Here is a 10,481-nt window from a genome sequence, read left to right on the forward strand (position 1 = left end):
TAAATTCTAAGTTAATTAAAAACAAATAAATTAAGACATTTGTGTCTTCCATTTGCCATGTATGGTATTTATCTTTTAAATTAAGACAAATACAGTCATTTAAATTAAGACATTTTTGTCAAATATTCTTTATGAATAGTATTTATTTTGCTAGATTAAGTTGAACACATGAGACAAAAAAATTTGTAAAACCAGACATTTAGTTTTATCTGGTTGCTCTCCATCAATATTCAAGTGGCAGAAGAACTAATACTGCAAAAATTTCAAATCTGTATAAATGACATTTATCTACTAAATTAATAACAATTGTCTAAAGCATTGATTTTTTTTTTTTAAATGGGATGAGGATTTTGATGAACTATGATCTTTCATTTCATCAGCAGAGATTGTTTATAAGGATATAATTAAACAATAAATATTAAACTATTATTATTTACAGTAGTTATAATAAGTACACTTAATTTTTTTTTTTTTAATTAGTTGTAATAATAGAGACAATTAGTATTTATTAGATCAGTATTATTAGTATTTATAATATAGTATATAGTAGGACTATGGAAATATAATTACAATTTTCATCCGATTTAAAGTAGGCAACAAATAAATAATGAAATACAATTATATTCAACAGTTGTTTTTTTACACGTCTCTTTTAATAAGATACATTCAATTTCATTGTGCAATGTCTGGAGGTGTGCAGCTTCACTGATCATTAATGTTGCATGAATAACTGCTCCTGAATGTGCGTCATTGTCCCACATAATGCCTCTTCTTCCTGGTGCCGTGTCAATTGCACTTCATTCAGCGTACCTTACAATCTAATAAATAAATGTAATAACTTTTCCCAAAACCTCTGACATAGAGTTTTAGTGAAGTGAAACTGGTATCCAAAAAAGACGAAAATGTGATTTTTATCAAAAACATTATAAAAAAGAAACAAAGCAGAACATCTAAACATTAGCCATTTTTAACACCCTGAAAAAAAAAATATTTAAATGCAAACTGGTCAATTGTTTTACATTAGATTTGCATATTCAATCATTTTCTTGGAAACATACAAAAACAACATATTCACAGAGAGGCACCAAAATTTAACTCAGGCTAGTGATGACGCAATTTCATGAGGAATGCCCACCACAATCAGACCAAGTGCACTGCACACCATTACTGATGTTCTTTAATGCTAATTCCTTTGCTCAAATCAGATCGGACAGGATGGCCTTTGCATATCCTCACTCTTGCTCTTTTGTCCTGTGCAAGTGAGAGATGCTGATATGGAGCAAGAGAATGTGGGCATACAGAATGGTAGATGGCTCATCCGACAAGTCTTTTATAAATATTGTAAAGCGATAAGATTGGTCCATCTAGAGAGAGCCAGGATTAAAAAAGATCCAAGTTGTTGTGTTTTACCCCATCTCTCTCATTCCCTGTTGTTTTCTTTCCGTTCTGCTCTGTGACCCCCCTGTGCTCCTACAGTCACAGAGCTGATGCGGCAACCGAATGGATGGGGTCTCGCGTGGCAGCCGTGCTCTTGAAGGCCAGCGGGGTGGTGATGTCACAGCTGTGGGGAGAGAGAGCACTGCCACTGGGCGGCTGCCATGTGGGGCCTGTCACATAGGCCGACGTGGTGCCGCTGTACCCCATGTAGGGTGACACTTGGGTGGGAGGGTGGTAAGGATGGATGCTGGGAGCTGTGACATAACTGTTCACTGTGGGCAATCCATTCTGCGTCTGAAAACAGAGAGCAGGGAGCATAAGACTTCTGGCCATGGACCACACATGGCTATTGGGATGAACATAAAGATATCACGATAGCAAGGATAAGATAGTGACAGGTGAATGTTAAAAACAGAAATGGAGATTTTCTTGGAGAGTCTGTGAATGGAGATAAAGGAAATGATATGAAAAGATTTGACGGAAATGGAAAAGCTCTATGGAGGGAAATGCAAGAGCAGGAATATCTGAAACCCTTTGGCAGAATGTCAATATCAGTTCAGGATGAGGGGAATTCACCAAGTCTTTTCAACATAAAGGAAGAAATTCTGAGCAGGGTGGTCTCTGACTACTGGAAATGTTTTCCACAGATGAAATCTCTTTTTTTTTTATTATTTGCCTATGATTTACTCATTATGACTTGACCCCTAGCACTAGTTACACCCATGTTCATGCATACATCTATATGGTATTCATTATTTTTTTTTAATTCATTGCTTAAACAGCATAGAAATTACCAATTTGCATTTATTTCGTTGTATGATTCAAGTCATGCACGAACTAATAAAACAAAAACGAAAATGAGGTTAAAGCGATAGCAAACATTTAAGGTCAAGCTTGACAATTAAAATTAAAAACTTTTTAAAATGTTGCACTTATAATGAAGAATTCACATGGATTTTGGAATTTTTTTTTTCGGACACTTCATATGGCCTACCAGCGTGAAGTATGTGGCACACAGGCTTCTAGATAATAATTTTTAGGCGGCTGTATTATTAGCTTCTTTCAGTATGATTTTACTAAAATGACCTGATGTACTTTTTACACATCGTTAATAAAATCCAATCGTCGGAATTCATCAGCCCTAAACCACTGCGCCAATAGAAAAACAAAAAAATTATATATATATAATGATTCCAAAATGTCAGATAAAAATTTATTTGTGCTTATACGTTATACAATGTACATGCATGGTAATGTATTTTCAAACAAATATTTGTGCAGTCTCACTTAGGAGTTGACTCGAATAAGAAGTGACAACTTATTTTAAAATTATTTCTTTCAATCGTTCGCAGTGTGCAATTAGCCTATCGTTTTCGACATCATAGATAATAGGCAAAATTATAACATTAAATTAAGTTAACTTAATGAGGGTCATCTTTTATCCTCTAAATTATATTTCTGTCTAGGCTATTGTGTTTGTTAATGAACCATGTCATCACGCTGTGTCTAGAGGATTCAAATAATAGACATCATATCGCGTTAGTCTTTAAGGTTAAGATATAGTTAAATATAAGATTTGCATTTGGGATTAAACAAAGGTTTTCGAAATACGACTAATAATGCTCAGTAAATTGAATATTTTATTAGCAGCCTACACCTTAATTCACTGTACAGTAAAGGTAAATGAAATGCATCGAATTAGTTCAGTTATGAGAGACGAATAACATATCCTATAATCTATTTTCATTAAAATCGTGTTAATGACGATTCAATTTCAATTACTTTTCTTTGTTTTTATTCTTTTTTTCTTTCTTTTTTTTTCAAGCTATCGGGCTTTGTGACAGATACAAATAACTTCTTTAAACCACAGTGATTTATCTATTTACTGTCCTCATTTATTGCGTAATCCAGCCTGACTCATGATTTCTGACCATTTATCCAAGATGACAGACTCAAACATTCGGTAGTTAGTGCTATTCATCATCTATCCGAAGGTTACAATCTTCATTTATTGAGCAAACTAGGCTACACTCTAATTTTTAGGTTTCAATCAGTACGCGCATAACTTACGCCAAAACATTGTTTCAGCATCAGTAACAAAGATTTATTCCATCGTTTTCCACGACACATAAATCTCTTAAAACCCACAACAAACGATTAGTCAATCTGTTTGTTGCTGCCCAGCAGTGCGCGAATAAATATTTCGAGCGTCTGCACCGGATGGCACGCGCTTTATCCGCTCACACTCTCCCCTCTCATTCAAGCGCACGAGCAGCCAGACACTGGTGCAGGAGTTTCTTGACAAATATAAAAACAGTTGTCTTTTACATGTCGGTACGGCGCTTAAGTGTGAAAAACAGTGTGCAGAACAACCAGCTACGAGCCAAAGGGGTTTTCATAATAGCATATTAATAATAAAAATATTGAAAATGATGATGGTAATATAATTTTATATATGTAAAACAGGTCAGGGGTTTAGCAAACCGAAAGTTTCTGGTGAATATAAGATTGGACGAATAGAAATAATTGTAATACACGTGTTTATTAAAGTATAATAGAATGCATATTTATTGACTAAGGAGGGTGACTTCAGGTGTAAATGGGCATTAAAAACAAAGATAACCACGTTAAATATTTATTTATTGTTTATTATATATTTACATGTATGTAAAGCAAATGTTTAAAGACTTAATGAAAGATAATAAGTAACTGATAAGACTTCGATAAGCCGTACACAAAATATTTACAATCTGAAACTGAACTATATAATAATTAATCATAAACTGATTGACTAAAAAAACACTAAAAATATTTAACCTTAGTGTTGTTCTATTTTTTCTTCGGCTCATTTTGGATATGAACTTGTTACATAGAAATCATAAATCATTTAACTGGACAAAATCATTTTCTTCTGAAAAAGAAATTCGTTAAATCATAGAAAAACATATTTTGACTATGAAGTAAAATACACGTTTATGACAAGTAGTCGCATAATTCAAGTTTCTTAATCAGAAAGAAAGAATATTGGTTAAAAGCTATGCAAAATATATGCAAAAATCCAAAAAATATTAGATCAAAACGTTTTTTACAAATTCATTTGTCATAGTATTTCACTCAGTATTACGCTCTCAAAAAAGTATTGACTGATATGAATACATTTTGATTCGGGGTATTGCACGCATAAACGTTGCACTGTACAAAAAGCTTCGTAGTCATGCACATAAACAGTTGTCCAAAAACAGACACAGTTAGGCTAAATATTGTCGTTTATTTTGTTCAAATTAAAACGTGAGATACTAAATGTAATTTGTAAATACTTCTTATTAAGAAAATGAAACACAGTGACCCACACTCTGCACAAGGCCTCATATGCCCGCCCACGCCAAAGAAACACACTCGCATACATAGCCTACACACACATACACACACGGAATTGAGAGAAAAAAAAAAAAGTTATGAAATTGTTACTATTAATTTGCTGAATTAGAACCCTGCTCCTTCCAGATTGGATTTGATTGGTTTTACTGTTAACATGGGAGGCTTCTTTACCTGTGTGTATTTTGCTTCAGGTTCTAAGTGAGGCTTATCCACACCATTGACTAGTGGAGAATTCGCTGGTGAAAAATTACTCCTGTTAATAGCTCTCCATTCTTCTAGTTTGGCGCTGGGAAAGGACGGACTGTCACTAACTGGGGGGCAAAACAGAGACATGGAAGACTGGAGTCAGGACAAGCGTGGGGGGTAAAACTGCCACAAGAAGAACTTATTCAGTACAGGCTGCTGTCCCGCCAACCATCTCAGACTCCCCATACTCACTAAACACACAAAAATATAGATAGATAGATAGATAGATAGATAGATAGATAGATAGATAGATAGATAGATAGATAGATAGATAGATAGATAGATAGATAGATAGATAGCGTGTGCAGTCTTTACCGTAAAAAGGCTCAAACGCGTATTTCATAAGCAGGTTATGATCATAATGACGTAGACTAAAGCATGCTTTTAAATTAAATAAATTAAATATATGATGTCCTTACACTTTGCATATATGCGATCTTTCTGTTCAAACGAAGATGCAGAAGAGATATAAAAAATTGAATTTATGTGGTCAATACATCAGATAAAGCTCACGGAGTCCCTCGGAACATTTACCCAGAATCTTCCTGGGAGGACAAATTAGATTTACTTTAACCGTTTCCCCTTTGTGCCTGATGGATATTATATTATGCACGGTTCCTAAAGTTTGAAATTGGAAAAGCAAGCCCACCAGTGTTGTAACCTGAGAGGGCCACAAAGTAGATTTTTCCCCCCTTGCCTTCACGGAATCTGTGTGTGTGTCTTTGTATTGTTTCACAACGTATAAACAGGAATATACAGTAACGATGTCATATTTTGTTGGAGCTTAGAGCAAATCGATTGTATGGGCCTACGAGATCAATTTAGTTGGTCTTTTACTTTAAAAAGGTCGATTAGGGTAAGCAAATCTACAGTTACAAAGACCAAATGTAATTAAAATGCATACTTAGCATGAAGACCAGATGCAGATGATGTCTGAGCAACAACAATTATCAGCGTCTATGTGTGCATGAGAGAGAGAGAGCTCTAAATGATAACAAACTGTCCAAAAGTATGTGTTTGTGGATGTTTTTTGGTGTTTGCTTCACTAATGTTGTGGTTTGTGAAACGGTTGCACGCTAAACCTTATCGAGTGTAGCCAACATCATACTTTGTTTAGGTTTTCAAAAGCTTCCCTAAACATCTGCTAATAATTTGGAAATGCATTGATGGTTTATTAAGGCCGCCTATACGCAAAATCCTCCTCTGCGTTTGGAACATTATTGTCAACATTGCGCTTGAAAATAGGCAAAGAACTACAATTAAATAGGACAGGCTGCGGCCTTCACACTTTACTGTACAAACACACCACAGAGAACAGACTATCCGATTTTAAATAGCCTAGGTGTATTATGTGTGATTCCATTCCCATAAAATCGACGTCTCTTAAATTCATTTAATATCCACCTATAGAATATTGCTTAAAAGAAATTGTGACATTAATTGTAAAATGCTTTCGGCGTGAATTCAAGATGGTTACTGAAAAGCACAACATTGCTGTGTAGACATTTGCAAGTAAACTTAAATTGTTTTGTGAGGAGTTGAGTTGAGAGGTGAATGTTGGCCTAGTCTTGTAACACACTGTGAACACCTAGTTTTATTTTTTTGCTCTGCTGCGCGGAGTCTTCTTTCTCCAAAATATTCCATATCTGCTGCCTAATTATTACTAAAAGCCTTAAACCATCTGTTTCAATGCAAACGTGGGGCTTCTGCACAAATTCCAACACGCTTGTTTGTATCATCTCACCTCGCTGTAAAAAAAAAAAAAAAAAAAAAAAAAAATCGTTTGCCTTTTTTTACTTTTTCTTGAGGACCTTCCGATACATGATAGGCTAAATAAAATATTTAAGTCAAATAAAAAAATTATAGACTTTGAATTTCATAATGTTCTTACGTTTTGGCCCTTCCATCACTACCAAAACTTATCTTTTAATTTTTTCTCTCTTGCACACAGTCACAAACACACTTTTGACAGGCCTGAAAACAATGTCTTTTCGCATGCCCCCACACGCACTCACACGGACAAGGACTTTCTTTTACCAAAAACTTAGAGGATGCTTACTTTGCTGCTCCGTTATTGATCGAATGCCCAGAATGTCTGTAACAGAATGAGAGGAAGGCCATATCCTGTGCATTGCCATGTGTCCGGGAAAAGAGTGCATGCCAGGTGGAGTTGGTACTTTAGTCCCAGAGGCTGCGATCGGAGTTGGATACGAGTACAGGTGGTTGTAAGGTAGGGTGGGATGAGGCTGAGGATGAGGGCCCTGTTTGCTCGACTCGTACTGGTTCTGTTGAGACAGATTTCCGATCTTGTTGCGGAGAATCCTACTAATCGAGCTTACAGAGGGCAGATTGAATTTATCACACACACCGTCCGCAAGCAGTCTGTCTCGAATCTCCCAAGCGAAAATGCCGGGGTCCCGTTGCTTGTAAGTCCTAATGTGCTTGACCACAGTTGGGGTCGTGACCCTGGGTTTACTGCCGCCAATTGCGCCGGGAAGTATTGAGCCGGTTTCGTTGTACCGAGCCAGAATCTTGCTCACACAGCCGTGAGAGACGCGGAGCTGCCTGCTGATGTCGCAAGGCCTGATGCCCAGCTGGGCCAGCTCTACTATCCTGAGCCGGATGGCATTGGGTAGGGGTCTTCCGTTCACAAAAACACCGCCTAGCTGGTTCACCTCCCCAAAGGCTGGCTCTAGTGATGCAGATATATGAAGAAAAAAGGATTGCATAAAACATCAGATTTTTTTTTTTTTTACCAGCCCCTCAACCGCGTCTGAAACAAAAAAAAACTTGTGCATAAATGTTCCAGTAAGCTTTCTCTTTATGTGCTGTTTATATTTGCACTGAATCAAATATTGCAGTTGATGTTCAGTTTTATCTTTCATTTTAATGCATTGTGTGGAACAAAAAGTCAATCTACAAATTATTTATACAGAAAAAATCACAAGTCTATTACGATTTAACATGTAGGTCATAATAAACGAAATTGCACATTGAGTAGCCTAGTTCTGGACGCGATTAAGCTCACCCGCGGCAAAGTACCATTCTGTTTCCCGAAATGACCATCAAAGCATCAGTCGATTAAAAAGTTTTAGTCGAGACCTGCACCATACATTAGCTAGCCTACTAAGCTGTCTAACCCATTTCCCCCCAAAAGTGTTTAGGCATGCCTGTTCCCATGTGTGTTAGAACATGAAATGTGGATCTTACCCATTGCGTTTAGCCTCCCGATGAAAAAGGAAACTTCTCTATGATGTCCTTTTCTGACCTGTTCCGAGTCCAGTTTAGCTGGTCTTTATTGCAACGAAGCCGATGTGAATGAAAATTAAGCGTCCGAGACGGATGCGATAGGCTACCGATTAGTTGCAAGAGAGGAAAAATCGCCTTCTGTTTCCTGATGGCAGGGAGCACAGGCTTACATTTCAATCCCTGAAAATGATGGGCTGGCCCTTTACACACGTCTCCAAAGTGAGGTGCTGCCAGCCAATCAAACCGCGCGTTTCTTCCATGCTCTTTTTCTATTGGCTGACAAGTTTGACATGGCAGGCGTTTGCACTAGCATAAGATTCCCCTCTCGCTTTTGAACTGGTGGACAGGGTTACCCGAGTGTTGGTTTTCTTTTTAGACAGATCTAAGAATGGTAAGTGTTTGAAACATTGCACTGTCATTTTGTTTCATAAGCATAAATTCGAATTATTTCGTTGACTAAAACAGGGGGAGAAATATCCGGGTCAGTTCTTTTTTTAAACAGGGCCCCGTGATTTATCCTGATGTCATTTAAATTGCACTTAATACGCGTCCGATTTATTAAATGGTTCTTGTAATAATGATTAAAAATGACATCTTTACAAATGCATTTTAATTTTGTCTTATAGTTCCAGAACCAACGTTTAGGCGTGCTGTTTTCGGTCTGAAAAAAAAAAAAGAAAAGAAAAAAAAGACGGGTTAAATAAGTGACCATGGAACAGTCCCAAAAGTCTTTTTATGTTAATGTTTTATTCAGCTTTATTTCAAATGTTACTCTTAAGTGCTGATGCTTTACATACAAAAAAGTTATTTTGTATGAACTCCTCGTAAGACTATGAATATGAAGAATTCGACAGGGCCATAAATTAATTTCTGTTAAGCTTTTATATTCAAATTATTATGATTCCAAGTGAAGTAAAGTAAAATGTTTCAACTATTTGTTGAAAAGGGTAAACAAATTAGTCCTGTATGTTTGATGCTAAGGATAGGCTATCAATAAATGTGAGCTATCATTAATAGCAATAATAACAAACTGACCTGATGTTAAAGAGGTATATATTTAATCAATAAATCAGTTTAGCGTTTTAATTATCATGTTTAATTGGTCGGTACACATAGGCTATATGAAACGTTTATCTTTTTTTTTTTTTTTTTTACTTATTATTATATCATGTTTTTATGTTAGGTGTGGGCATGCATAGGCTATATGTGTTATTAAATATATTTGTTAGTATATAATAGGCCTACGTTTTATGTTGAGGCCTACCGGATTTGAAAACCCTTTAAAAGTGTCAGGTGTAGAAAGGAATGGTATTGTTTAGCTGCGCTCGGGCCTGTTTGAACACAATGACAGCCAAGAAAAAGATAGTTGCACGTTATTTGTATTCTTGTTATTTCCTGTTTACTCAAGAGACTTGAGCCCTTTCATAGTTTCCCCTATCAGCGTTTGATTTTCTCTTACAGTTCAGAGTATTTCCATCTGAAATCTGACTGAGGGCTTTACTCTTAGTTCGAATCTCGAAGCTTAGGCTACTAGAGGTTTGTGTGTGTGTGTTTGTGTGTGTGTGTGTGTGTGTGTGTGTATCCGTTTCAGAAACGTTGCGTGGATAAAAAAGAAAAAAAAAAGAAAAAAATGAACTGGTGTTCAATTATGTTTTATGTGCATTTTAGCATTGTCCAAAAAGTAATTAATTTAGGATGCCTCTAATTCATGTTTGACGTTCTGTCACATACTAAGCACCATAGCAATATGTTTTCATCTGGGCTGGTTTTTAAGGCCCATCTCCTCTGTGTCGCTACTCACTAAAACGATTCCTATTTGTTGAGATGCCTTAAATCCCCCAAATAACTAAAACATTTGCATTATTCAAATCAGACTCTTGCTTTCTGAAGAACTACCTCCGAAGTAAACATTATACGTTTGGCTTGTTTGTGGCTTCAGCCGGGTGAGGGGACAAAACAAACGCGGAGTAGACTACTGCGAAAGAAAGTTGATTAAACCTGACGCATTCTGTGAAGTGAAGTGTCTCTGGAGACGCATATATCGAAGGAAAAAATATCTCCAGATTAACTGTTGAGATATCTTAAAGCATTTTGGTGTAGGCATAGTTTACGCGCTGCATTTAATGTTTTCGTGCGTTTGTCGCTATTTTTGCAGAAAGAGAGCATAGGCT

The 10,481-nt window shown here is 36.3% G+C and overlaps 1 protein-coding gene across 3 annotated transcripts; it reads right to left on the reverse strand.

Annotated features, from left to right (window-relative positions):
- Positions 1–571: 571 nt before the first annotated feature.
- LOC109107250 (paired box protein Pax-9-like) lies at positions 572–8,492 on the reverse strand. 3 transcript variants are annotated; one of them, XM_042774301.1, is made up of 4 exons: positions 8,272–8,492; positions 7,121–7,834; positions 4,987–5,126; positions 572–1,731 (listed from the first exon to the last, which is right to left on the reverse strand). In XM_042774301.1, the coding sequence occupies exons 2-4, from the start codon at positions 7,788–7,790 to the stop codon at positions 1,477–1,479; spliced, it is 1,065 nt and encodes a 354-aa protein (XP_042630235.1). In that variant the 5' UTR covers positions 7,791–7,834; positions 8,272–8,492; the 3' UTR covers positions 572–1,476. The 3 variants fall into 3 exon arrangements, with proteins under 3 accessions (XP_042630235.1, XP_042630237.1, XP_042630236.1); XM_042774302.1 differs by having other exon boundaries at positions 577–1,731; positions 7,121–7,753; positions 8,272–8,484; XM_042774303.1 differs by lacking the exon at positions 4,987–5,126 and having other exon boundaries at positions 575–1,731; positions 8,272–8,484.
- Between the last annotated feature and the right edge of the window lie 1,989 nt (positions 8,493–10,481).

This window comes from Cyprinus carpio, chromosome A17 (assembly GCF_018340385.1).
Source record: "Cyprinus carpio isolate SPL01 chromosome A17, ASM1834038v1, whole genome shotgun sequence".
NCBI lineage: Eukaryota > Metazoa > Chordata > Actinopteri > Cypriniformes > Cyprinidae > Cyprinus > Cyprinus carpio.

Excerpts from the sequence above, each read along its gene's own strand:
- LOC109107250 (XM_042774301.1), bottom strand. The coding sequence starts at position 7,790 with ATGCAATCCTTTTTTCTTCATATATCTGCATCACTAGAGCCAGCCTTT. Across the intron at positions 5,127-7,120 it reads ATCAATAACGGAGCAGCAAA|TTAGTGACAGTCCGTCCTTT; the intron begins GTAAGCATCCTC and ends TTTGCCCCCCAG. Across the intron at positions 1,732-4,986 it reads CTGAAGCAAAATACACACAG|ACGCAGAATGGATTGCCCAC; the intron begins GTAAAGAAGCCT and ends CTCTGTTTTCAG.